Source organism: Stereum hirsutum (assembly GCF_000264905.1).
Source record: "Stereum hirsutum FP-91666 SS1 unplaced genomic scaffold STEHIscaffold_6, whole genome shotgun sequence".
Lineage (NCBI taxonomy): Eukaryota > Fungi > Basidiomycota > Agaricomycetes > Russulales > Stereaceae > Stereum > Stereum hirsutum.
In genome coordinates, this window is record NW_006763136.1 from 2,183,678 (window position 1) to 2,209,639 (window position 25,962).

At 51.7% G+C, this 25,962-nt stretch overlaps 8 protein-coding genes and 1 non-coding gene across 9 annotated transcripts; 4 read left to right on the forward strand and 5 right to left on the reverse strand.

Annotated features, from left to right (window-relative positions):
* Positions 1–32: 32 nt before the first annotated feature.
* STEHIDRAFT_78757 (alpha-amylase) lies at positions 33–3,683 on the reverse strand. Its single transcript, XM_007303247.1, has 26 exons — positions 3,561–3,683; positions 3,478–3,500; positions 3,382–3,403; positions 3,276–3,330; positions 3,199–3,217; positions 3,009–3,143; positions 2,908–2,955; positions 2,766–2,855; positions 2,686–2,701; positions 2,545–2,628; positions 2,388–2,486; positions 2,267–2,322; positions 2,146–2,203; positions 2,064–2,088; positions 1,941–2,008; positions 1,801–1,875; positions 1,622–1,745; positions 1,441–1,545; positions 1,291–1,383; positions 1,211–1,223; positions 1,042–1,154; positions 979–985; positions 717–870; positions 541–637; positions 435–467; positions 33–354 (listed from the first exon to the last, which is right to left on the reverse strand). Exons 1-26 carry the CDS (start codon positions 3,675–3,677, stop codon positions 281–283), a joined length of 1,803 nt encoding a protein of 600 aa, XP_007303309.1. The 5' UTR covers positions 3,678–3,683; the 3' UTR covers positions 33–280.
* Positions 3,684–5,330: 1,647 nt separating this feature from the next.
* Positions 5,331–5,413, reverse strand: STEHIDRAFT_t134. Its single transcript has one exon. It is a non-coding gene; the product is annotated as a tRNA-His (tRNA).
* Positions 5,414–5,781: 368 nt separating this feature from the next.
* On the reverse strand, positions 5,782–10,001 carry STEHIDRAFT_168362 (ATP-citrate synthase). The gene is made up of 7 exons (XM_007303815.1): positions 9,929–10,001; positions 9,565–9,875; positions 8,737–9,255; positions 8,407–8,668; positions 6,620–8,351; positions 6,371–6,561; positions 5,782–6,296 (listed from the first exon to the last, which is right to left on the reverse strand). The coding sequence occupies exons 1-7, from the start codon at positions 9,939–9,941 to the stop codon at positions 5,878–5,880; spliced, it is 3,447 nt and encodes a 1,148-aa protein (XP_007303877.1). The 5' UTR covers positions 9,942–10,001; the 3' UTR covers positions 5,782–5,877.
* Positions 10,002–11,292: 1,291 nt separating this feature from the next.
* STEHIDRAFT_130993 (uncharacterized protein) lies at positions 11,293–11,488 on the forward strand (the record flags this gene model as incomplete). The annotated part of the gene is given in 2 exon segments (XM_007303816.1): positions 11,293–11,437; positions 11,457–11,488. 2 exon segments carry the CDS (start codon positions 11,293–11,295, stop codon positions 11,486–11,488), a joined length of 177 nt encoding a protein of 58 aa, XP_007303878.1.
* A 69-nt stretch (positions 11,489–11,557) lies between these two features.
* STEHIDRAFT_146977 (uncharacterized protein) lies at positions 11,558–13,164 on the reverse strand. The gene is made up of 2 exons (XM_007303817.1): positions 12,495–13,164; positions 11,558–12,379 (listed from the first exon to the last, which is right to left on the reverse strand). Exon 2 carries the CDS (start codon positions 12,206–12,208, stop codon positions 11,672–11,674), a length of 537 nt encoding a protein of 178 aa, XP_007303879.1. The 5' UTR covers positions 12,209–12,379; positions 12,495–13,164; the 3' UTR covers positions 11,558–11,671.
* Positions 13,165–14,905: 1,741 nt separating this feature from the next.
* Positions 14,906–17,498, forward strand: STEHIDRAFT_121290 (uncharacterized protein). Its single transcript, XM_007303818.1, has 5 exons — positions 14,906–15,070; positions 15,156–15,241; positions 15,320–16,196; positions 16,503–16,592; positions 16,653–17,498. Exons 3-5 carry the CDS (start codon positions 15,569–15,571, stop codon positions 16,817–16,819), a joined length of 885 nt encoding a protein of 294 aa, XP_007303880.1. The 5' UTR covers positions 14,906–15,070; positions 15,156–15,241; positions 15,320–15,568; the 3' UTR covers positions 16,820–17,498.
* A 647-nt stretch (positions 17,499–18,145) lies between these two features.
* STEHIDRAFT_156625 (alpha/beta-hydrolase) lies at positions 18,146–20,577 on the forward strand (the record flags this gene model as incomplete). The annotated part of the gene is made up of 13 exons (XM_007303819.1): positions 18,146–18,479; positions 18,539–18,830; positions 18,905–18,990; positions 19,049–19,144; positions 19,195–19,275; positions 19,335–19,484; positions 19,550–19,635; positions 19,692–19,813; positions 19,876–19,935; positions 19,998–20,083; positions 20,138–20,144; positions 20,213–20,255; positions 20,320–20,577. 13 exons carry the CDS (start codon positions 18,146–18,148, stop codon positions 20,575–20,577), a joined length of 1,701 nt encoding a protein of 566 aa, XP_007303881.1.
* Positions 20,578–22,251: 1,674 nt separating this feature from the next.
* Positions 22,252–22,909, forward strand: STEHIDRAFT_121291 (uncharacterized protein). Its single transcript, XM_007303820.1, has 3 exons — positions 22,252–22,552; positions 22,603–22,695; positions 22,751–22,909. The coding sequence occupies exons 1-3, from the start codon at positions 22,322–22,324 to the stop codon at positions 22,847–22,849; spliced, it is 423 nt and encodes a 140-aa protein (XP_007303882.1). The 5' UTR covers positions 22,252–22,321; the 3' UTR covers positions 22,850–22,909.
* Positions 22,910–23,202: 293 nt separating this feature from the next.
* On the reverse strand, positions 23,203–25,492 carry STEHIDRAFT_55790 (glycoside hydrolase; the record flags this gene model as incomplete). Its single annotated transcript, XM_007303135.1, has 4 exons — positions 23,203–24,232; positions 24,291–24,415; positions 24,480–24,811; positions 24,880–25,492. 4 exons carry the CDS (start codon positions 25,490–25,492, stop codon positions 23,203–23,205), a joined length of 2,100 nt encoding a protein of 699 aa, XP_007303197.1.
* Positions 25,493–25,962: the final 470 nt, after the last annotated feature.

The following is a 25,962-nucleotide window of genomic DNA, read 5'->3' on the forward strand; positions in this document are numbered from 1 at the left end:
GGAGCAAGTCCTCAGCTTGCGAACTCGTGTGGCAAAATTGCGTTACAATCGTCGTGTACGATTATCAAATAAAGTTACAAACAACAGGTAAGAACTACAACGTGTATGGAGGTATACAGTTCTCACACATTTTCTACGAACCTTGATCAAGATGAATTTTCGGAGAGCCAATGAGGCACAATATGAGTCAAGTGAGCGCGCTGAGAGTCCTATTTTCGCGAAAGGGAAGAAAGAAAATCATCGAAATAGCACGTCGGAGAAGATTTGTGTGCCATCGTTCTCATCTCCACGAATCGCTGACAGTCGCGGAGCCGCTCGATGAAGTCGTATAAGACCTGTTCGGGTCCGATTCCCCTATACGATATAGTACAAAGTGGTCAGCAAACCCACAGAACTAGGTGTGTTCAAAAAGGGAGACTTAGAAGAAGACTCACAGACGATGCTTCCATCGGACTCTTTCTTGAAGACTGGTGGGTAGGAAGGAACGGTGCGTCCATTGAGCTATTTACATCGCGGGGAAGTAGGTACTAAAGCACTCACATTTATACTCGAACGCCGTGGAAGATGGCAGAGTGACTGTCACGGACCAGAGCGGGTTGCTGGACGTATATTGAGCCGCGGACAGAAGGATCGCGCTCTGTGCAAAGTCGTGACAGCACAGTCAGATTTGACTTCACGCGGCATGCAACAACAGCTTAGAGGATAGGTGAACTGACAGCGGTGTTCCAGCTGCCCAGAGCGGCGATGGACCCGACGAGATAAACGTTTTCCCCGAAACTCGTAGTTTCGAGCTCGTCGAACGTGATAGATACGGTCGCGGAGGTTGAAGTAGGCGCGGTAGACGTGCTCGTGGTTGAAGTGGGTATACTAGTACTCGTCGAACGACATTCGGGAAGGGTATATAAATCAAAATCAAAATCAAAATCACAACGATGAGTCTGCGTGAAGTGTGCGCAGCATAAGGGTTGTATTCACGTAGATCCAGCTATATGACTAGTGGTTAGAGAGAGAATACATCAACGGACTCGGATAGAGACGCACAGGAAGTGTAGATCGCGATAGCGTCGTAGGCTCCAACGGTGGCCGTGAAGGACCCACCGGAGACCGTGTAGGTCGTACTGCTACACACCGTAGGATCGGTGTCGGTGTCGTGGCTATAGAGACGGAAGGTCAAAATGCTTGCATATACGCGAGAGCGATCACCACGTACATGATGTCGCAGTCTGGTGCGATTTTCGGTCTGTAAGCAGGGTTGTTCTGAATCATGAATCGCGGGGATGTGTTACTCACAGGTGCCGTCAGGAAGGGATGTGGAGAAGGTCGCTGACCACGACGACGCAGCATTGTTGATAGCGACGAAGCCGATGCTTCCACGTCCGAACGCTGCAGGAGCCCGTCAGAAATCCTGTGCAGTATAAATGACAGAATAACAGAACCCACCGATTTGGTTATTGGTCCCTTCTTGAATGTTAGTCAACGCAGACGACTGGCCTACCGCGTTATTGAAGCCAACCATGTTGGCGATTGCCTGCCAGCGATGCTCGCCTGCATCGATTCCGAAAAGACAAAAAAGGTTCAGACCGTCGAGTTCGGTTAAGATGAGAATAAGGAGCACACTCACAGCGCCATCCATTAGAGTCACAAGTCACGGCATTAGTGTTTCCGTTTGAGTCCTGTGGCGCACCCTGATCGTAACTCGTGAAGTTGTAGCCGGAGTACACAGTTTTGGCTCCACCATAATTGAACTGCGGTATAAATAGTAAGCAGTATGTTCAGGAAGTGGATAACTGTCATGCTCACAGAGAGGATGAAAATGGCCGAAAGTACATAGGCGTTGTTAGCAGACTCGTAGTTCAGAGACGTAGCGCTGCGTTCCTGAGGGAGAAAGGATCCAAACTGAGAGAGCTGTCATACATCCGAAGAGATGTTGAATTTCTTACTGTGTCTTGGTTAGCGACGATGGAGTTGGCAACGTCTGAGTCAATAAAACCCCAGGCAGAACCCATGGCTGGAATAATTGTCAGTTAGCTTGACATAGTCTTTTTTAGTGTGCGCAAACGTACGCGAGGGCGTCACCATGTTGGCAATCTAAAGTGTACGGTCAGCATGACGAGATCTAGGTATGAGAGAAAAGATGCAGCTTACTCCTTGGGATGTGAAGTAGGTGAGAACAGTCTCCGGCACTCTGAATTCGATGACATCCCTGTCAAGCAATGATATTAGCTACTTCGCCTTCGTATTTTAGGAATCGAAAGGGTTTACTGACCCGTTTCCAACATAATCGGCGGGGCTGACGGCCTCTCCGGCTCCATAGTAGACTTCCTGCGAAGTATATCTCGTCAGAATCGAAGATGGCGTGATGAAAAATAGCAGATGAAGGAACATACTTGAGTATCGTAGTAAGATCCAGACAGGGAGCCCAGTATAGCAGAAATATTGGCAGGCGGAATGCTCTTAGCCGCATCGAGTCGGAATCCGGCGACTCCCTAACGAGAAGCAAGAATTGTCGGTGTCAGAGTACCAAACGGGGAATCGGGCACGTACGATGTCAAGAAGATTTTGCAAGTAACCGGCAATGGAGTCACGGACAGAGCTCTCTTCCTGGGCAAGATCTGCAAGACTATCAAGCTTGATAGAAAAATAATATTAGTATCGTATGCTCAAGATCAGCTGGGTCTGGCGTACCTCACAGAACCAAACACTGTGCACAAGGTAACCCATTAGTATATTTGATCGACCCAGACATACAGAAGACTCGAACGCACTCAGTCGCATTGTCGTAGTTACTGATATCCTTCGCGCCGTTAGCACCATTGCAGTAATGGAAGCTGCTCGACGTGTAAGGTACCGCTGGGCTGCGAGTAAGGATGAGCTTGTGTATCCGAAAGATGTAGAAAAATTACTCACTAATCGTACTTGCTGTACGTGTTGCCGGCGAAACCAGTCCCGGAGCCGCTATTCGGACCCATCAATGTCTTGTCCGCTGTGCATGTGAAATACAGACATACGCGGTCATATGGTTGGTAACGGCGTCGACGATGATACCGACGCCAGCATCAGCGCAAGTGGAGACCATGCTCGCAAATTCGGCCTCGGTACCGCGTCTACTCGTCAAGGTGTACGAAACAGGCTGATAGTCGCACCTGGCCGTTCTGTGAGTACGCTTGGCTGTCCAGAACAATAACAGGTATTTCTTACCACCACTGCGTGCCAGTTACTATAAAAGATCGGGATCAAATCAACTGGCGTAGTCGGTATCCGGATGTAGAACGTACTGTGCTCCATAGGAGGGCTGACTTGAACATAGCCGTACCCAAAAGGTCCTAGATACTATCAAAAGACGTCAAGGAATGATTATATGCCATCAAGTCGAGACCGTACATCAGTGCACTCGGTCGCGATGCTGCACAGAGTGAATGCGAAGAAACCAAACGCAATCAGTTTCGAGATGCTTGTTCCAATGACAAAAAGCCAGACCTTGTCCAAGGCCATTCAAACATCTATAAAGGCGACGTAAGTACACCCATTAAACTGAGTACAAGATGAAAGGTGCGGCTTGCCTGGGCGATAACATTGTTGGAGCTCGGGGTAGAACGAAGTGCAAGGTGGGTACCGAAGGTCGCGGCGGACGATGACCCAGCAAGAGCCAGGGCAACGAAGGGGGTGAAAGCGAGCATATTGCCAGTGAACGAGGGAACCGATGTAGAGAGAGGAACCGAGTATCACGCTTTTAAGGAAAACTGGTATGCATGGTGGTATAAAACCTCCGAGAAACCAGCGGGCGGCGTCAGGCTCACCTGCGACAATCTGCAGCAGTCTCAGGGAGGGCAACCAAAGCATGATTATCATCAGGGAATATGGTCCTCAGAAGAACGTGTTTGACAGACAGGGAAGGATGGCCAGCAGAAACTCTGGGCCACTCTCCCTAATCCGGAAAGACGATGTGAGATGCACGCGGTTGACCAGGGCGATCGGGAAAGGTACCATATGCGCCAATACAGTCAACTGATCCTCATAGGTTCTGCGAAGCACGATGTTGACTACCAACGAACTCTGGCTCCTAAGCGGAGACTCGCTGGTAGCGTCATAGACAGCAGAATATCGTGACCATATCTATTTCAGTTATAGGACCCGAAAGAGAGGAAGCTGGAAGTCGAAATTTATCACAATAATAGTTGACCACAACCATCGAGCATGTGCATTGATCACAACATGCGAGCAAACACCCTTTGTAATGTTGCAAAATCAGGCAGCGAGATTGATGCCAGAATGGGCAACTGCAGGTCCTTCAAAAGTAGGCGGATCAGAATACAATCCAGGTCCGGTAGTCAAGAAAAGGATCGTACCATGGTACCACCATCCCAAAGAAGACGGTGCAGAGGAGCATGTTATTCGAAGGAAGCGTCCGGGAGCGACTTTCGACGGCTCCGGATTCGAGATGGGAAAGAAGGACCCTCCCTTCCAAAACCGGCGCCCGTCCTTAGATCTCAGTTTTTCAACCGGGAACCCCTTTGGTGAAGAAACTGAAGAAAACCGGGAGCAAAATCCCAATATGAGCACTCACTCATTGAGAACGCCGGTGACGTGGAAATCCGACAATCGCCCAGCTTGCGACTGCTGTTGTCTTCGCACCGGCTGATCATGCAAAATCCCATCGTCAATTTCGAAGTTGCAGACGGCTGCGCATACGTATACACCAAGGGACAGTGTGGAGTGGTCCTGAGTTTTTTCTTCAGATGATATCGTGCTTTCGTTGTGCGATCAGCGGGGCTCGGGGGCTTGTAGTCTCCCTAAGGCAGAGTAGACAGGATTCCAACTGGACGAATCAGAGTACATTCTTTCTGAGACTGACGATCAACAGAAGGGGAAAGCAAGCAGTGGATGACCCAGGAGTGAGTACTGATGGTGCGAGACGACAATCTGAGACATTGAATGCTTGAAACATCACTCCATACAGCCTCGATGATGTCGTCTCCGAGAGTCCCAGCGGCTGAGAGACACCTAGGAGCAGATCTGCATCGTGGCGAGGATGGAACCAACAAATGTATCGGAATCCAACTGGATGGTTACCATAGGATAGCTCATAGTAGTCAGATACTTTTAACTCTGAGTGTCAGCAAGAAGAGAGGTGAGAGCAAGGTGAGAGGTCGAAGCAGATCCGACGGATAACGCAGTGCAAATGGCTCTGGGAGGATCTCCCGAAAATGCTAGACAATGACCGAGAAGGTTCCAGGCAATCCACGGAAGACGATATGGGGCATTGCTAAGTATTCGTAGACTGAAGGAAGTGTGTTCATGGGCAGAAGCAAAATGTATCTGTCCCAAGAAACTGTCCCTAGCCGGAGTCGAGCCGGCGGCTTCACGGATTGACGACCGCCACAACGTGATGATTTAACCACTAATCGATAGGGACTTAAAAATGAGCCTGAGCATTGTCAATATAGTTCTCTTTGTAGTTTGTAAAACTCAAGAGTAAAATATCACCGTTCCATTGGGAGTGGCCAGAGCCACGCAACTCCACCTCGAGTTGTTGCAGTCCCAGTACTTGAACTAGACGAGCTTAGATGCCATTCGACCAACTCTCCTCCCACACGAACATCCACACTCTCGAAAAGTGATGCGTAAAAGAGATGCGTTATATTCATTAAGAGCAAATAGTTCGCCCTCTTTTGATATACATATGGAACTTCTTTCAATGACGTGACAATCATATCCGATGATGAGTGAGGCAATCTACAGTAAAAGCACAAGCAACCTCTCATGACTGAAATCAAAACAGAAGGGACGAAGGGAAAGGAAGAAAGCAGGCGTGAAGCAGAACGAAACGAAACGACATGACATGACGAGACAACCAAGAAACGAAAAACGAGAAGACGCCTATGCCATCTTGCTCAACACCCTCGGCTGCGAAAGGTCTGCCATGTTGATGAAGATATCGTCGGCGGGGTGGCGGTAGAGCGGGCTCCTCAACCTCTTCTGGTCGAGATGGTGACCGATGAAACCGATCGAACGACCGAGAACGAAGAGACCGTTGAGCGTGCCGATCTTGATGTACTCGTCCGCCTCCTCCGGTGTGAAGGCGCCAGAGTCGCGGAGAAGGTCGACGAAGCAGACGGCGATGCAACCGTCGACGTTCAGGATGAGGGTGTCCTTCTTGGACGTGGTGACCTTCTCGACGGCGAGGGCGTAGTCGAGGAGGGAGTGCGATGGGAAGTTCTTGCGGACGTACTCCTTGACGAGCTCGACACGCAAGTCGGGGTTGTTGACGCTCTTGATCTTGTGGCCGATACCAGAAACTGAACAAAATGAATCGATCAGAATGGGAAGAAATGGGAAGAAGAGGGAAGAGAGTATTGCGAAGGTTACTCACTGAGCTTGTTCGCCTTGCGGGCGCTGTCGACGAACTCGCGAGGCGTGAGACCAGTGTCACGAGCGTTCGAGAACATGGAGGCAGCCTCATCAAGGGCACCACCGAATCGGGAACCAATGGTCAAGAGACCAGAGGCGAGCGACGAGATGAGGTCCTTGCCAGCACGGGTGGCGACGATGGTGTTCATGGCACTATAATGAGAAGTACATAAATAATCGTTCGAGACGAAAAATAAATTCGGGAACGTACCCAGACACGGCGGGACCGTGGTCGGCAGTCAACATGAGGACCATCTCGATGAACTTGGTAGCCCATTGCGGCAACCTCCTCTTGAACCACAGCAGCGAGACGACACCACCGAGACCGATATCCTCTTTGAAGACATCCGAGATACGCATGCCAGCGTAGAGAAGCTCCTGGCCACGCTCGTCGGAGATGGTGGAGATGAAAGCAGCGGGCTTCCTGATGAGGCCGAGCTCCTGCGCCCACTTGTAGTCCATGGGGATGACGGGAGGCTCACGCTCGGGAACGGGGCGGATGACACCCTTGCCGACCAAGCTGTCGTAGGTCTCCTTCAACACGTAGGGCAGGTCCTCGAACGTCTCGGGAACGATGAAGCCAGCGGCGCGCATGGCCTTGTTCTTCGCATCGGCGGTCTCCATGTCCGAGTTGGCCATCGAGCCAGCGTGACCGAACTGAACCTCGGTGGTGAACATCTTCGCGCAAGTACCGATGGCCCAGGCGACGATGGGCTTCTTGATGACACCCTGCTTGACGGCCTCGATGACGCGGTACTCCTCGATACCACCGACCTCACCGAGCAAGACGAGCATCTTGCACTCGGGGTCCTGCTCGTAGCGGAGCAAGTGGTCGATGAAGGTCGAGCCAGGGTAACGGTCACCACCGATGGCAACACCCTCGTAGGTACCGTTGGTGAAGATGGAGAGGATGTTGTTGAGCTCGTTGGACATACCACCGGACTTGGAGACGTAGCCGACGGAGCCAGCGCGGTAGAGCTTCGAGGCGATGATGTTGTCCATCATACCACCAGAGTTACCGATCTTGAAGCATCCGGGCTTGATACCACCGACGGTAGCAGGACCGATGATGAGGACACCCTTGGACTGGGCGAGGTGGAGGATCTCACGGGCGTGACGCTCGGGGACACCCTCAGCGATGATGGCGATGGACTTGATCTCGGGGAAGGTGAGGATCTCCTGGGTGCTGGAGTAGACGGAACGGGAGGAGGCGAAGTTGACGACAACGTCGACATCGGGGTGCTTCTTCACGGCCTCACCGACCGAGGTGTAGACGGGGAGAAGGGTCTCCTTCGTTCCCCAGTAGAACTTCTGGATATGATGACCACCGAAGGGGTAGATCATGGCAGCGACGGAAGGTGTAGCACGGCCGCAGGAGAAGTCAAAGTCGAGCATACCCTGGATGGCACGGGGCTGGAGACCGTAGACGAAGGACTTGGTGGTCGCATCGAAAGGACGGTAGGAAGGACGGGCGTGGGTGGTGCCAGGCTCGAAGCGAACGATGCCGTCCTCTGCTTGGGTACGTGAGCCATCCGCGTGAACGGCACCAACACCTTCGCTCTCGGGGAGGGCACCACTGCTGGTAGCAGGAGGGCTTGAAGGGACGGAGGGGGCGGCGGAAGGAGCGACGGACTTGGCGTCACGCTTGATGCCCAAAGCGAGGGGAACGATCTCAGTGATGTGGGTCTCGGGGCCGAAAACCCTGATAGGGACACCAAGAGACTCGCCGAGGAGACGCATGGCTTTGAGACCTTCCTGGTAGTTAGGTCCACCGCGACGAACGTAGATCTTTACAGAGTGGTTGATGAGGGCAGCCTTGTACTCTTTGAGGGCACGGATGATACCCTTGAAAGTAGCGGCGACGTTGGTGAAGTTGGCGATACCACCACCGATGATGAGGAGCTTGCCCTCTGGGTTGGGCGTGCCGCGAGTGATCAAGTCGACTAGAGAACCATCTCAGGACTGAGCTTTAATAGAAGGCATAGAGACTAAACTCACTGATAGTCTTGGCGTACTCGTAGGTTTGACCTTCAGTGGGAGCACCGGAATATTCTCCGTAGTTGGCAAGCTCGTGTGCGAAACCGTGAGCAGCGATGGCATCAGAGTAGACAACGGAGGCACCACCACCGGCAACCATAGTCCAGATACGACCTTCGGCGTTGAGGACGGTCAACTTGAGAGAGGCACCAGTCGAGGCGTCCAACTTCTGGATGTAGGCCTCCTCCTTGGTCAAGTCACGACCGAAGGGAGCGGGCCAAACCTGCGCGGAGTAACAAATAAAATAATTAGTGAGTCTGCTCGGACTTAACAAAAATGTGTAGTGCTGACCATAGGAGGACCACGGTCGGCAGAGATACCCTTGCCCTTGACGGCAGCAGCATCGTAGACAGTCAAGTCGCGGGCAATAGCCCATTTAGGGCCACAGATAGAGTCGGCGGTCTGGTCGAGCTTGGCAGCCATGTCCAGATAGAAGATCTGGGGCTGACCACCGTCGACGGCATCGAGGCAGATGAGGGGGTTGATTTCGAGGTAGGCGAAGTGGAGGTCGACGTAGACGGAGTAGAGGCGGATGAGGAAGTCGACGAGGTAATCTTTCTTCTCGGCGGGGACGTGCGGGAGGAGGGTGGAGGCGATGACTTCGCGAGATGGGAAAGGCTTTCCGACGTTGATGTCGAGTTTGAGGGCTTTGGCGTCAACATCACCAACGTCGACACCACCTTCGTGGGTGAAAAGGATGGTATCGCCTTCACGCTGGGAGTTGATGCAGACGTAGTACTCGGTGTTGGAGGGGTGAGGGAGGAAAGGCTCGAGAATGAAGTTGTTCAAGGTTCCCGTGACGGATTCAACCTGGGTGAAAAGATAGGGGCGGATTACGTGTAAGCGCAAAGCCCGTGGACGCGGTGAGGCGAGAAAATGAAGTAAATGAGGTCACGTGAGCCGAACGCGCTGCAAGACGCGCGCTCGAATTCGAGGTCGGACGTATGAAGGAAGCATCTTTGCAGGCTGGATGCATTCCATCATGATAGAGTTCAGACTCGATCAGACAAGACATGCATGCCAGCTGGCAGGTGTGCAATTCGCACAAGGCCTGAAATTCGGATCCGATAACTGTATGGAACAGGGGGATAACAAGAGAGATGGGAATTAGACGGGCACCTTTTGGGGCTTTCCAGCACGCTCAGAAATCCATGGCTTGGCCTCGTCCCAAGTCTTGTTGAGAGCGAGGAGGCCTGCCTTCCCGCGACGCTTGATGAGCTGGTCAGGCTTTGCGACGAGCTTGGTGGTGAAAACCCAGCTAGGGAGCTGAGTGTCGGGTGTGATGGTGTTTGTGGCGGGATCCCATGAGACCTGAGCAACCTTTGGTGCAGGGAAAACAAAGTTGGTCGTAGACTTGACAGCGGGGTCGACGATAGGTGCGCGCTCGAGCCAGTAGGCAAGCAAGAGCTTAGCGTCGTACTCGCGGATAGCTATGGAACGTCGATGAGCTGATGAGAACGGTAGACGGGATAGATATGGGTACCTTTGGAAGACATTTTGCGAGTGCTGAAGTCTAGGAAGAGAAGGAGGAAATAAAGTCTAGTCGGAGTCGGGGGAGGGTTTCAGACGGGCGCAGACGCACAAGCTCTGGTATTTATTTCTCGGCCGTCGAGATGGAAAGGCCGATGGGGATATAGCCCCCAACTTTCACACGCCGCCGCTGGCCTCCTCCAGACGTAGCGCCACACCGCTACCAATTTTCGTCTCTGCCCGTCCTCATCGTACCATCGCATTCCACCACTCAACCAGCCAATCCTCGTCCGTCCTCCTTCTCGTCACCGCCCCCGCCCGAAACAATACGCAGATCCCGTCTCTCATTTTTTGAATAGATCTCGTTCATTATTCCTAGGTATGCCCGCAGGTGATACTCCTCCCTGTCGATTTGTAGCTGGTCAACCAGCGCTCTTACTTGCCAACCTCACCGCACACATAAGCAGTCGAATATGCCGTTGTCTCACATCGTTCGCTGAGACTCTTTTCTCGCATAAACCGTTCGATTGACTAATCCCGCTCGCCGCATCTGTTCCATCATCTCCTCGAAGGGCGGATTGACCCCTAGGAGCATGACTATCAGCACACTTTGTTATCCTCCCTTTTGACGCTCGCCACTAACACAACAGCGAATGCTAACTAAAACTCTTCGGTCAGCCACTGCCACCGCCACTAAACCGGCGCTGACCACCCCTTTACTCGTCGATCTTTCGTGTTGGTCTCTCGGACGACGTTCACGATAATTTACCGATTCATCCTCGTAGTTTGTTGGTGTCGTATCTCCGCACCAACTGCCGTAGGTTTCTCGCACGGTAGAGTAGCATCCTTATCCTATTCCCCCGTAGCGCCGCAGATGAATGTATACTACTCGGTCACGTATGTAAACCACAGTCGTATCATGTCCGTGGAAAGTTTTGTTATCGCGTCGAAAAGCCCTCTCCGTAACGCTGCGTCTACCCCTGATCCGGTCATACCGCCCGTTGATTCAGTATCGGTAACAAACGCGCCAGCACAGCAAGACTGCATACCTAAATGAGACAATTCTTACACGAAGCACGAACGAACCGCTTCCGTATTCATCTGAAACCCTGAAACATCGCCTGATAATTGTGACGGACGCCGACAAGAAATCCTGCGAATCGTACGTTCGACGGACGCTTGACGCTTGTGCTTTGTGTTGTGCTTTCGCTGCCATCACAGATTCACACTGTCGCGTATTGTCAAATGGAGGGATGGATGTGATCACGAAGTGGTATTACAGTTACAGGAGCGAATAGCCGCCCGCTTGATGATACATGAATGATGATGGTTTGCTGAGCTGGTGTGAAGAGCACTGCGATCAGGCATCCATATGGTATGCGCTGGCGGCCGCACAGATTGAGTGAGACTGCATATGCGCGACCCGCATGTGTAAGTGGTAGGTGCAGGGATCACGACGTCGGTGCCTATTCGACGTCCACCGTTGGACATACTCGCTCGCGTCGTGAATTCAAAGCGAAAAGTAAAGCGGACCCCTGAAGACAGTGACGAGGACGCACCAAAAACTAGTTGAGTAAGAAGGTGCCACGGCGTTGGCGAAGGGTCTGGTCCGGTCCTCCGCTTTGAAGAAAGCAGGTGTTGGGGGCTGTAGAAGAACTTCGTTGGAAGCAAGCAAGCCTGCGCAAGACCCTCAATTTTCTTGGACTCGAGAGCTCCAAACGTCACGGATTCCAAGCCAAGCCGATCGAATCGATGATCATCGCGATACTCGTCCGAATGAAGTTCCACGGGAGGACACCCCAGTCTTGAATCGCCAAACTGTGGACGAGATGGAAGACGAAATAGGGGTGGAAGGGAGGAGAGGCGAGAGAGAAGAGGAGGCGAGGCGAGAGGGAAGAGAAGGAGAGGCGAAAGGGTGGAGAAGGGGAGGCGGAAATGAAGAAAACAAAACACGGAGAGGCAGAGGACGGGAGCCGACGACAAAAATAGACGTCGACTCAGACGAGACCGTTCTCGAGTGTTGTGCAAGCAGGAAAAGGGACGGGAATGGGTTACGAGGATGAAAGGGACGGAGTGACATGTGAAGACGGTTCCGGAAAGCGAGGCCATGCTCGTGATATGTTTGTTTTTCGTTGCTATATAAAACAGAGAGGATCATGCAATGTTGGAGAGGTCGAGGGAACTCACCAAATGTGTACTCAGGCGCTATGAAGCACCGAAATCTGCTTCGAATTGTCGTGCATGGTAAGTCGTGGGACAGTGCGCGAGATTTGACGGTGAAGTCTGGGTGCATGTCTGTTGTCTATCATAATTGACGTCGCGTCGGTCTGATTGGGATTAGGGAATCGTGGGGAAGCGGGGTATAATCGATCCTCTATTTCAGGTAGGCATGCACGGGCCATCGTCTTGTCGTAGCAGATGAAGGAGATCGCCAGAATAGATCGAGTAACAGGGCTCCGGTGACCTGCGGGGGCGGGGCGTGGAAGTGCGGGGTTTAAGGTGGAAGAAAAAATTGTGAACGGTTTAATATAAAGGAAAGGAGAAGAGCACAGGCGGAGGCGGAGTCTTGAAGCACTCACGGAGTATATTGAGGAAGGCCAACCCGGTTTCACACGAGGAGCTCGGGACGGATTGGGGTGCAACGGTGAAATATTTGAGGGATCGCGGGCTTATGCATATGACTTTTCGGGTTTGATGGGTTCCTGTGTCGCGGTCAAAGCGCCAAGTTTAACCTTGAAGCTTGAGAGATCGAAACGTGGGGGGATGATCATGGGCGAGTCAACGGAGCTTCATCGTGTAGGTTAAGGGGTCGGCACGGATGAAGGAGCGGTCAAGTGTGCGTGTCGACGATGCTTTGATTATGTCAGTTCGCACCAAGGATGAGCAGCCAGTCTGACTTCGACCTCAGATCCAAGCTAAATGTACAGAGAAGAAGCACAGATCAACACCACTGAATTGACCTCGAGATGAACAGGTGACAGAATTGTCTTTAGAGTGGGCTGTTGTTGAACATCAGAACAGATAACCGAGTCCCAGGTTGGCGCTATGGTCACCGACACTTTGTCATCCCGGATACGGATCAATATGCGAGTGGTCTGCTTACAAGTCGAGAAGGAATGACGGGAGACTTTGTGAGCTTGTGAGAAACATGACAGTTACCCATGGCTCTGCTAGTAAAGACGAGGTTCACAGCGCTCACCGCCAATAAAAGCCCACGGAGTACCGGGATTTCCTCTCCGCAGACCGTTGCTGATGAAGTTCCGCCGGCGTCAAGGGTAGCAAAAGCCCTTCAGTCAATGCGTAGCATCTGCTTCGGCCAGGCCACTCACAAAGCCGAGGAGTAGATCCTAAACATAGCCAGGTAAAAATGACAGGGCGCAACTCACCAAGTCGCTGAGGAGATATGGATGGAACTGTATGGGGCTGAGGAGAAGGAGGGGTCCTGGACGAGGTTGTATTCCGTTGTACGCATATGGCCATGGTCCATCGCCGGGCAAGGGAGGTTGAGTTGCAGGGTCCTACCGTGCCAAAGTGGTCTGGGTGTCGTTAACCAGCTGGACATGAGACATCGACCATGACGGTCACTGGGAGGGGTCGCGTTGCGGACGTCTGCTTGTTGAACTGGCGGTGACACAACTGGCTAGCGTCTGTCGGCGAGAGCCGGATCCGGAAGAGCCCGCACACAAAGTAAGCCACTGTGGCGCACTGGGTCTGTTCGTCTCCAAAATACTATCACTGGCCCTTCGTTCGGATAATCCGGACTGCAAAAAAGCTAGCTCACGCAGTATAAGGTCTCTTGCCATGAAACTTTGCAAACACAATGCCCCCTACTGTAGGTACATGCCGATGCAATTTTGTTGTGGATTGCTCGGGAGAAAGGTCGTCGATCGGGGGGTGGGACCGTCGATCGGACAGCCGATCCCGCCAAAGTGTCCGAAACGCCCCCCTCCCCATTCGACCTCCCACTGTCATTATTGTACTCAAATCACTTCGCAGATGGTCTAGTGGTGATTTAACATGATTTATGAGAGCTTTAACGGGGAGAAACGATAGGGAATTGGGCGTGTTTTTCGCGCTGTCCGAACGACGGTTTGTCCGAACGAGGGGCCACTGATAGTAGTACGCTTGTCAGGGTTCGCAAGAAAACATACGAAACAAGTACATGAGATGCTCCGGTGAGTAAGCACGTTATAATGATGAGACAGTTTTTGAAGTCATGATCAATGGGGGGTCGCGCGAGGAACCTAAGGCGACGGAGAAACTCGCCAAGTCAATTATAACGCCCAAGAAAGCTTGAATAGACTCCTTTTCTTGCACCATCATCTGCTTCTACCGAAGACGATTTGGCTGAGACACCTGTGCCACCGTCGTAATTGAGCTATAGGGTCCACACCCTGCAGTTCGAGGTCTTTTTCATGTCGAGGGGCGGATGCAGTCTGCACAAGTAGAGAGTATACGTAGGTTGTGGTAAACCTACTCCACATGCCGGACTCCGGTTACTTTTCTCCTTGAATTGCCGTCAATATTCTGCGCTAGTAGTTGGTCGGGCTTGCGTGGGTATTGAGGATCCGTGTCCATTCGGATGATGGGACATGAGCCAATGAGATCGCCAGTACATAGAGGCGTACCAGAGGCCTTCGTCGTATGTTTTACCGGATCCTGGATAATGTTGCAGAGCGCGCCGCCTCGAATAGGACGAGGGACGAAGGAAAGAGGGAGAACACAAAGTTTGAGTTGGTTCCTGTCATAATTGGCAATTACCCCGCACTTCGGTCAGGCCCGAATTTGGGTCCGACTGCTCCGGACCCCAGTCTCGACAGAAAAGCGGCTCTGGGCTTGTGCGCACTCCCCGTAAGAGCCCGAGGACTTTCTGCGCCTTTCTGCAACCCCCACATCCTATACGGGGCTCTCGCTTATATGGACCTCTGACCAGCACACTAACTTCTATACTTTGACATTCTCTCATACTTACGGCTACCTCGCCCGCCTCTGGCTTATCCTCACCCCGTACATCTCGTACAGCCCCCAACTAACCCCCCGACTCATCGGCGACCCAGTCTTGTGTGTTGTCCTCGATCTCACCTCTCCTGACCTGTGCGCAGAAAAGAGGAGCAATTTCAGTGGAGACCACCTGTTATAAGGAGTAGCTCACAAGGTGCGCGTGTGACCCAGTACACCTGATTCAGAAGCTCATTCTTGCGCTCTATATCTGCTTCCATCCCTATCCCCATGAACCGCAGCTTTTACCACCAGGTGTACTTACCGCCCATCTCTTCGACTCCATCAAGAAGTCTAACCACGCTTTTGGAGGCTCGTTTTACCGCGCGTAAGTTTTTTCAGCCTAAGTCGAGCATCGCATCTCCAGTCGCGCACGGCCGCTCACTCCTACCGTTCCTCCATACAGCTTTGCTGATTCCACGCACTACTCTCCACTATCCCATCAACGCTCTTACACACCGGTTGCTAGCGTTTTGAACAGCCATCAGCGCCATTAGCAATTCGACAGCTCGTCAGGTGCTACGACGTCAGTTTGCATAGCACTCGTTACAAAAGCCTCCCGCTCAGTTAGGCTTTGCGTCCCCCTCCCGACACTCCCACTCTAACGCCCTATCTACGACACGACCTCATTCACGACCACATTCACGCCCAAACGATGCCTCGCCGACCATCACACCAACCTTCGATGCCTGCCATGCAGCAATCCTTATACTTCCCTGTCGATATATCAGAGATGCCCGCTAGCACTCGCACATCATTCACCCGAGTCGATCACGATCGTCCGGGCACTTCTGGTGGACCACCTGTCGTGCCACCTCTTCCCGACTTGAACCTCCTCGACGGCCGATTCGATGGGCATCGGAGGATATTTTATGATTATTTGAGAGACGGAGCTAGGCCGGTGACCGCGGAGGGTGATGCCCCACCCGGGGAGTATCGAATGCGAAGGGAGGTTGTGGATGACTACATCGTGGCTGGTGATGCGGACACAGAGGAAGGCGTGGAGGTGCATGGTGGTCAGGAGCGTAATTGGGATCACCATTCGCCAGTGGATACCCCGCAGCCAGGCAGCCGACTCGCAGCCGAGCCCACTTCCCCGAACCGGCCTTCACAAGACGGTGCAAACAGTCAAAACTCGTCACAGTCCGGTTCATCTCCGGAGCTGCCTTCACAAATATCGTTGACAATTCTGCTTGTCGATGGCAAACGAAAAGTCATGATATTCGACTCGCGTACAACAGTTGGACGGGTGAAGGAGTTGGTATGGAACACATGGCCAAATGGTAAGTTTTATGTATTCTCTGTCCTTGTCTTTCTCCATTCGCTCCAGTCTACATCATGCTTGTCGGGGAGCAGTGTGTCTCGTGCACTATCGCTATAGTGCTCATTCATGCGATCACGCTCGCTTCTTGGGCCACACGGGCAAGGTATGAATGCGACACTGGTTCCAGATGGTCACATAATGCAGCACCTTTGGCTTGATGCATTCGATGTGAACTACGCGCGACATTATGAAGTCCATGTTCTCTGGTATTCGATCCCCTACGGGTATAACGGCGTTACTCACTAGTCTCCTCCTATGTGTATAGACTGGCAAGAGCAACCACGACCAGCTGGTCCCGCATATCTTCGTCTACTTCATCTCGGAAGAGTCCTCGTAGATGAGGATACGCTCGATCGTGAGTCTTCGTTCTAGCATTTTGTCCTCCATCCATTCGTTGACATGATCTGTGTCTCAGAACTCTCAATACCACGTCCCGCATTTCGTCCGGACGATCCGAATCCTCCAGTCGCAAGTGCCGTTGTCCATCTCTCCATTCGGTCATACGTACCACCTGTCAAGGGATCCAAAAGGCGCATTGGGCTATTCAAGGCGCTGGGGACGGGTTGCTGCTGCGTGCAATAAGCCGCTGATCTATTTTTCTTCTATGTCTCGCTCTCGCGGGATTGCTTCATGTTTGTTGGGATGCCTGATTTCTGTTTTCGTGTGTGGTTACTCTGCTGCTTGATTTTTTTTTCTCGTGAGGATAGCTTTCATTCTGCTGTGTATTTCTGTTCTCGCGCGTCAAGTCCTTGGGTCGAGCTGGCCCATGGGCCATACCCCATTCACCACGCGCCACTGTCACTCGTTCCTGCTGTACGGGGCTTTACCCCATGACTACCCATATCACCCTCCTTGGATCCTTTCTCACCCGCCTCTCTCACCTTCATCGCAGTATTATTCATCCCGAGCGCCGCCCCTTTACTCTGTACTATACACGTCGCCGTCCTCACTCCGCGGATATCATCTTTTCTCCGATTCCTGCTTTTTTACTTACATATATTGTATACCTTAATTATTGACGAGTTCCATAGTCGTCGCTTCATCTATTCATGTACATGATTGGCACGGCTATCCGTGCTTTCAACCCTCCACTTGCACTTCGTCGTCCCCGGATAGCCCCTCACTTTCCAGTACTTACCACTGTTGCATGCGCCACATTTGTTGCCTGTCCGCTTTTTCTGTATATTCACATACTTTGTATATCACATGCGTATCGTACCTAGCTGAGATCTGAGATTCATAGGGATCATGTTCATCACCGACCGTTTTCTTCGTTGACTCAGATGCGAGCACCTGAATGAGCGTTGGCGATGTGAGAGCCATATTTTGTGGAATTGGTCTCAGTGGGAACCGTGACGCCACCCTTTCCCAATGGCCATCCTGATCCGGTCCGGGCTGGTCCGGGCCGGCTTCGAGAGTTTAGTGGCGGTGCCACAATCGCTTTCCTCTGAACTTCCACAACTTTCAACGAACCACCACTGGTCAGTATCCAGTGCTCTACACCAAACCTTTCCATGCTGCGACTCAATGGATGGTATCCATACACCAGCTGTGCTCTGTCTCCTGCTACGCCATATCAATCCTCGTTTCTTGTCGTCTTCAGGCTTGCTTGGCACTGATGCGGTCCCAATGTTCAGAGCAACAATCCGCGAGGAAGCATCTGAGAGCGAAAGTTGGTTGAGACTCATCTTTTGTATGCGTAAGAGTGCCTCCGGACCGTCTTCGAGAGTATGGACACCATCCGGGACTTATTCTACGCAAACCATCCGGCTGGTTGTCAGGCGACCACTTCACGAGTCCTTGCCTATGTATATCGTCCATGATGCGGGCATCATCATCGAGAGGTACTTATAAGAGAGGCCTTAGTATGATACATCTTGCGTCTTCTCGTCCTCGTTCTCGAAAATAATGTTCAGCACCACATACGCTCGCGCCTTTCTGGCACTGGTACTTTGGACCGGCTTCACCTATGCACTAACAATCAGCTCGCCTCTTGGACCTGTAGTTGACCTCAGTTACGCCGCGTATGCTGGTAACGCGACTTCACCCACCGGAGACGCGAACAGCAGTGTCGTTTTCTTTGGTGGAATACCCTACGCGCAGGCTCCGCTAGGAAACTTGCGTTTTCGAGCCCCTCAGCCGTTGAACGAGACTGCGACGGGGAATGGCACGGTTGTTGACGCGAGGAACTTTGCGACGCCGTGTATACAGCAGCCTGCTGTACTTGGGGTAGGCTCCGAAGGTACGTTTGCTTTTGTGACCGAGGAGAAGTAATCGAATCAGAGTCATCTTCTTTATTAGATTGCTTACGCCTCAACGTTTGGAAACCGGCGAATGCGACCGAATCGTCTAACCTTCCCGTCGTCGTGTACATTTATGGTGGAGGACTCTACGCGGGTACCACCCAAGGCTTTCCCATGTACGACTGGGTAGCCGAAAATCAAGGTATCGTGGCGGTGTCGGTTTCCTATCGGCTCAATGTACTTGGGTTTCTGTCTGGCTCTGCGGTAGGAGAGGCACCTGATGCGGACTTCAATGCTGGTCTGCTCGATCAACGTGCAGCGTTGGAATGGGTTCAACGCAATATTGGAAAGTGGGTCTGAATTTGTACCACTATTTGAAGATATATATTCGAGTAACTGCTTAATTCGCTACTCTTGACTTTAGGTTCGGAGGTGATAAGGACCAAGTTACAATTGACGGGGAAAGCGCGGGTGGGGCAAGTGTAGTTATGCAGATGGTGGCCTATGGAGGTATGTGAGCTGTTCCACTCTTTATCATGACCTAGTTATTTAGCACGGCGAAATGAAGGTGAAAAGGGGGCGCCATTCAAGAGAGTCGTATCACAGTCTATTGGATATGATCCTTTGATTGACCCTCTCAGTTCTCGTGCGGAGACACTATTTGGTACGTCTCTGCTCTCTGATATGAAAAAGGGAGCTTACCAGTTCTGCCAGCCAACTTTTCCATCGCTGTCGGCTGCTCAAATGATACGTCCAACGTCTCAGCACTCGCGTGCCTGAGGGAGGCTCCACTTGGTATGTACCCATACGCTAGAGGTTCCCAGTATGCGAGTATCTCATTTTCCAACCTAAAGAATCCATTGTCACCGGGATAAATGCCATCGGGAACGGTGATATTGAGGCAGTTGTAGACGGCAATTTTCTCCCAGATTTACCATCGCACCTGATCACGTCTGGGCGCTTCAGTACAGTGGAGTACATGGGGGGCCACTGTACCCATGATGGTACGTTGCGGTCATTACTCTTCGATGCTCTGAGTTTGGGGACTTATCATAGGTATCGTTCCTAGGTCGCACTTTTGCTGGTGGTAAACCAAGTCAGTTTGTGACAGACCAAGACATCGTCGCCCTTACCTTCCCGCGATGGCCTTACGTGGTACGTCAATCCACCTCTTTCAACGAGCTGCTATGACGGTATACCTCGTGGAATAGACGAATGAAACTCTCCAAGAAGTTTTCGATTTTTACCCGAAGGTTAATGCGACCGGAAGTCCATTCGTAACAGAATATGACAGAGCATGGACGATCGCTGGTGATGTGATCTTCACCTGCATGTGCGTCTCGACCGCGCGAGTTTTCAGGAAGATGTGACCTTCTGAGACGAGCCACAAGCCAGGGATCAACTCATCGCCGACACTCTCGTGAGCAAGGGCGTCGAAAATGTCTTTTCTTTCAGGTATGTGTCCGTCACTAGTACTGCACCTGTATGATCGCAAGACCCAAGTTGATATATCGAAGATGGAACACACCGAATCCGGTTCTCTTGGCTGCCTCTCCCTACCTCGGCGTTATGCATACATCCGACCTTTACTACCTGTTCGATGGTCAGTACGTCGCTGTCATCAAATCGCCAACCCGCTGACTTTCGGCAACGATAGGAACAACGTAAGAAAGTCACCATAGGCGTGCCTTCCGTGCATCGCGACTCAATGCCGTTCGTATTTTTCCTACAGTTCTGCAGCCAACGCGGGCTTCACTTTTACGCCATTCAACACGGTGCGCAGGGCGTTGTTTGGAGATCTGACCGCAGTGTCTGACCACCAGTCAATCTCATAATCAGTCTGAGGTTCTGCTCTCACACGAAGCAATTGCGTACTGGACCTCGTTCGCAGCCACGGGCTCCCCCTCAACGTTACGATCGCCCGGCTCAACTGCCTGGTCTCCGTACCTTTCATCGGCCACAGACCGGCTCCGAATGGTCTTAACCGTCGGTAATGGCAACGTCACACAGAGCGGTCTCGAGCAGAAAACTCAATTCGAGGTGGATAGATGCGCTTTCTGGATGCAGGATGGGATCACAGCGCAAACCCGCGTCTAAGGATGGGGCTGGGAGCATGAGTGAGCATGTCCAGGTATGCAAGATATCGCAACGACTCTGTGCCGCTCGCTACTGACATATTCGCCATAGATGGCCACTTCCATAGGCCGCCCTCTAGGATGTACCTAACGAGAGACACAATTCCATCATGTTTCAAATTATTGGGCGTCCGCTTTTGCCGATTCATCAAAGATATGTATCCTAAAACGTCTGTCGCCGTGTCAATGATTGACAGGACACGGCGCCTCGCAAGCACTGTGCCGTGGTTTTTTTCTCCTTTGCTTTCCGAAAGCAAGTGGTATGGTCGGAAAAGACCACAGTCTATACCATACGCCCTGTGGGAGCGATAGGTATCTTCCACGACATCAAGCACAGTTGACGATGTTCGATGTTCCTGCTTCTCCGTGCTTTGACGGCCTGTTGCCTCTTGCATCCTTTTGGTGACAAATCCCGAGTAAAGGTGGCTTCTCTACGGCTAAGCTTCCGTTGTCTATCGGAACCCGGAGTCAAAGCACGAAGACTTCGTGGTGTCCATTTCTCAAAATGTGCCATTCTGTGTTATAGCGAGTTATCGAGGTAGGTAAGCTCTCTCCTCCGTTCTTCTTGTCAATACAGGGGCACAATGTCGATTGATGTGTCTCCTCAGCGAGATGCTACGCGGTGGTTACTTCCTCCGGAGGGATTGGAACGAGTTACGTACAGGTATATGATCCAACAGAACGTCCAGGTCCCAACTTGCACGGTTCACACCAGACTTCTTTTGCTCCAAGATTCGCCACGGCGCCGAAGAAGCGTCAGATGCCATAACGCGATTTCCGTGATCGTTGTCTTCTGGCTTTATCTTTCCCGCTGGATGCGCTCATGTTGATCCTCGAGGCTTTATTTTGCTCATGCGCTATAGGATGTGTTGCAATTATCAAAACCTACCGGTCAATGGCGTTGTACAGGACAGGGTAAGTATCTCAGGAATACATACGTAAGTCAATCTATGACCTGATCTACTACGGGATCAACGTAAAGCTAAAATCTTACTACAGAACCCACATCCAACCAACATCCTTGGCGAAATGCTTCACAGAGGGGTCTGTCACGGCCGGGCGACGCAGTCTTCGCGCGCCCACCGGGGACAGGTGAATAGGAGCCTACCTAGCCGCGGAAGGAAGCTAGTTCCATTCGTGCTTGTCAACAGGTTCGGTCAGGTCAGTAAATCTCGCGTTCAAAGATCGATCCAAGGGTGTAGAGCAACTTGAGTTCGTGATTAATTGCTGGTAGCTGGCAGGACATAAATAGCATCTGCTACTTCTGAGTCGGATGTCCATGTCCTCAAAAATTCCCGTTCTGATTCGGACAGCGGCCCTTGAAGAATGTTCTCGTTACCTATGGGCGCGTGAGTGATCATCCTCGGCCTCGGAAGACTCGTCCGGCATATTTCTTAACGTTAGTTCTTCTGGCTGTAAGACACCCATCTGATGTTCTATCGGCGACATGAGTCTTCTGAGAGGTTCTTGAGTGTGCGGCATAGGCTACCGAAGCGGTGTTCAAACAACTTCCTCTGAACGGTTCGCTAGACCTAACGTTCCGGGTGACCCCACCGGTTAAATGGCCGTACGGTATCGGGGACATATATAAAGCTGGGCTGAGGAAGAACGGGACCACGACCTCTCAGTGTTCCGCCAGGCGCTTGGCTACCGTCTATCGTTGTCTACCAAAGGCCATTCACTCGTCGATTTTTCTTTCTATCGCTATGACGTTCTTGCAGAAGAAGACCGTGGTCCTAGCACCAACGTCTGAAAGCTGTCCCTTTACGAAGAAATATCTGACCATGGCGGGTAGCGTGACACTGGGCAGGCAATCCTCTACTCAAGCGTCCACAGCAAGCAACGGTCTATTCGCCATCGCGGGTCAGTCGGGCTCGGAAACTGACGACCTACCCGTGAGCCCATTGCACGCCGAATTGTTCATTCAAAACGGAGCAGTATGTGTTTCTACTGACCTCCGTGGAGTATCCGCTGACTTTCGTCGTAGCTGTTAATAAAAGACTGTGGGTCTACTTATGGAACATGGGTAGACGGAGAAGTCATCAGTGGCCCGACAGTTATTCGATCTGGCTCCGTCATAGTGCGTTGCTTTCTGGTTTCCTTACTTTGTCCCCGTTGCTGAAAGCATGGCGCAGGAGCTGGGGAGCGCCATCGAGCGTTCTGCAAATACCCCATCATCCGTATCTGACAGCAGTCTCCGACCTATTGTTGCCCGCGTATCCATCTTAGGGTGAAACAGCGGCCCACATCCTTCCGCAGTTATATATTAGACATCCATCTTTCTAGCATTTTGCTTATTTCTATGTTGCAAAGAGGGATTGTTGTCATTCTTGCTGTAGATCTCTACCACTGTGTACTTGTAGCTGTCGGCCGTCGCAAAGATGCGAATAAATCGAACGAATGCTCGATAGTGAAAGCCCACAGGATGGACACCACGTTCCGAGATCGAAGATTAGCTAAACTCGAAGGAGCTTGTCGAACACCACGGAGAGCCTATCGCCACTAACAACTTATATACCGAAGCTACTGATAACTCTAGAAATATGACGTGCACTACACAGAACAAGCAACTCCGTCGCAATACATCTCATCTCACCACGAGCGCAACGTCCCGAATACCCATATCACCAGCGATGAAGTTGCTGGGAGCAGCGAACGACATATTCGCAACTGCCAGATAATCCCCCCAGATATCCAACAAGGTGGTAAAAAAGAATGCATCACCATCAACGAAAGCACACGTATACTCTCGTGTGGCGTGAATGATCATAGGTGTGTCTACTCCATCTGGCATGGTGAAGTTGGCGAGGGAGTAGAGTATGTTCGTGGTTGGATCCTCGAACGCAAGAGACGCATCAAGCAGGTGGAGGATGGAGTCTTGTCCGGTGAACAAAACACCCCTGTGCCCGAGGTGAGACGCTCCAACGGTGAAAGAAAATGTGTATGGAGGGCCGACGCTGGCCACGCCGGTATATTGACCTGCAGGACCGACCTCGGCATACTCAAATACCATGTCATCAGTAGGAACACTCGGCGAGTTTCGATTGAGGCTCTGTCCAGGGGCAGCGGCGTTCAACGTGGGATAGATGTGCTCGAACTGCTCACGACTGAGAGCTGAATCACGAACGCCAGATCCTGCCCAGGTCTTCTCCGCGAACACGGCCAAGCTCCGAGCCAGCTGATAGTATATCTCCAGCGGCGTCGTAGCGTTGTTTCCCCAATCGTTCCACAGTGCCATCACAGAACCGCGGAGTAACGGTGCGTTGGGGGACGTGTTATTCGACGCGTCAGTTGGGGAGAAGATATTGGGTGCCCAGCCTGTGCCGTCTGGCGCTCCAGACCACATGAGGGTCTCATTTAACGATTGGGGAAATTGATTGTTTTCAGACGTTTTTCCGTCGAGGTAGAGGAAAGCTTGTTCGGAATTGATAATCGGGTAACCTTGAGACATGAGAGAAGTGGGAATGGTGGAGGGGAAGTCCCAGTGTTGAATTGTGATATTTGTAGAGACAGCAGAAGTGTTGCTAGGTTCAAAGGTTCCCCAAATGCGGGTAGATTTGGCAGGTGACGTGGATCTAGAGACGTAGGAAGACATCGTGTTGACAAATGAGATGTAGCTATGAAAGACAATTAATACATTATGTGGCGGGGGCGTAATATTTGAACGTGACTCACTCGTCAGCATAGTCGGTGTCGTATTCATCAGCACCGATGTGCACTTCCTGCGAGACGAACCATGGCAGAAATTCGTCCCAAATCTCTTGGATTGTAGGGGTTGTTTCGGGATAGCTCAAATTCAGCTATCCATGCAAGGTATCAGCAATCCAGCACTTACACACTGAAGAAATATCGAATATCACCGACCTGGTCAGGATTACCGACCAACATCAGTTCAGACTTCCATTGCGTGATAACGAGCGAATGTCCAGGCGTATCGATCTCTGGAACGATGTTGACGCCATGCATTAAACACGTAGACTGCATATCACGAAAGTCTTCACGACTCCAACTTTCATTGCGGCGAGGCACGAGTCCCACGATATTGGAAAGCAGAGATGGCCGGAAACGAAAAGCAGCATAGAGGTCGCGCCAGGAGTCTCCTGCATTGTATAAAAAGGCTGGATTCCAGAGGTTATCAGAGGCATGGAGGTGCAATTCATTCAGTTTGAAGAAAGACGCGTATATGCAGAGATCCGCTAAAGAATAAACCGATATGTAAGTGAGGCTTCGTGCAAAGAGGTTGGAGCGCCGACTTGATTCTTACAGATGAAGGAGGCCTCAAACCAATGTCGCCCTGCGTCAAGCATAAACCCTCGAACTGCCCAACCAGGAACATCGAAGCCAGAGCCGGCAGGTATCGAGATGAAAGAAGTGCCTTCATCGTGCTTCCCGATAGCAATTTGCTGTAAGAATGTCCGCGTACCCCACCATGCGCCAACGGCACCAACACCTCGGATGATAAACGTCGTGCTTGAGATGTCCAAATCGTACCCCTCCAGCGAATGCTTTCCGTTATAGTTGGTCTTATTGGTGGCACCAAGAGAAAGAAAAACCACAGAATTCGCGGCATTGGTAAAAGGCATGGTCCCGAGTAGAATAGGGGGAATGTTGGAGAAGCCTGTGAGCGAAAGCAGGTCTTCGCGAAAGGTAGTTGCATACTGTAAAAGAGACGGTGAGTATGCGTCATCCGAGCCACTCTGAGTTGCAAAGTTGGAGTCAACAATGATATGAATGGTCCCAGAGACAGTGAAGGGTTGGGCCGAGGATGGAATGAAGTGTTCGAGCGAAGGTATCTGGGGATGTAGACTGTGGATATCGTTGCCAGCGGAGAATCCAACGGAAAATACAGCGCCAAAGGCGATAGCTGCCCTGATCATCCATGGTCTGCCGTGGAAGTTTGTCATTTATTCTCTAGAGCTACCTTTGACCGCGACGGATTGGTAGTAGGAGTCGTACACTTGTATGGCAGCACTTTACCTCGACGCTCGAGCGGTAGTGGATGGGTTGGCGGTGAGCGATAGCGTTGGGACGATTGGCATGTGACCTCAGGCCTGCCGGTAACCGTGCCTAGCAGCCAATAATACACAAGGCTTCGCAGAGAGTAGATGTAGACACAAAGTTATGATACGTAAGGGATTGTCAACGTTTGAAGATTGAGTATGGACCGTCGATGAAGACGGCGGTGACGGAGAACAATCAATCTTCACACGATCCCGGTGCCACCCGGCTAACTACTTATTTCAAACAGGTTCGGGATGTGGCGACCAAGTCATCGACTTTAGGTGAACGAGGTGAACAGAAGTGCCATGGAGGGAGCAGAACAGATGAAGAAATGGGAGCCTCACAC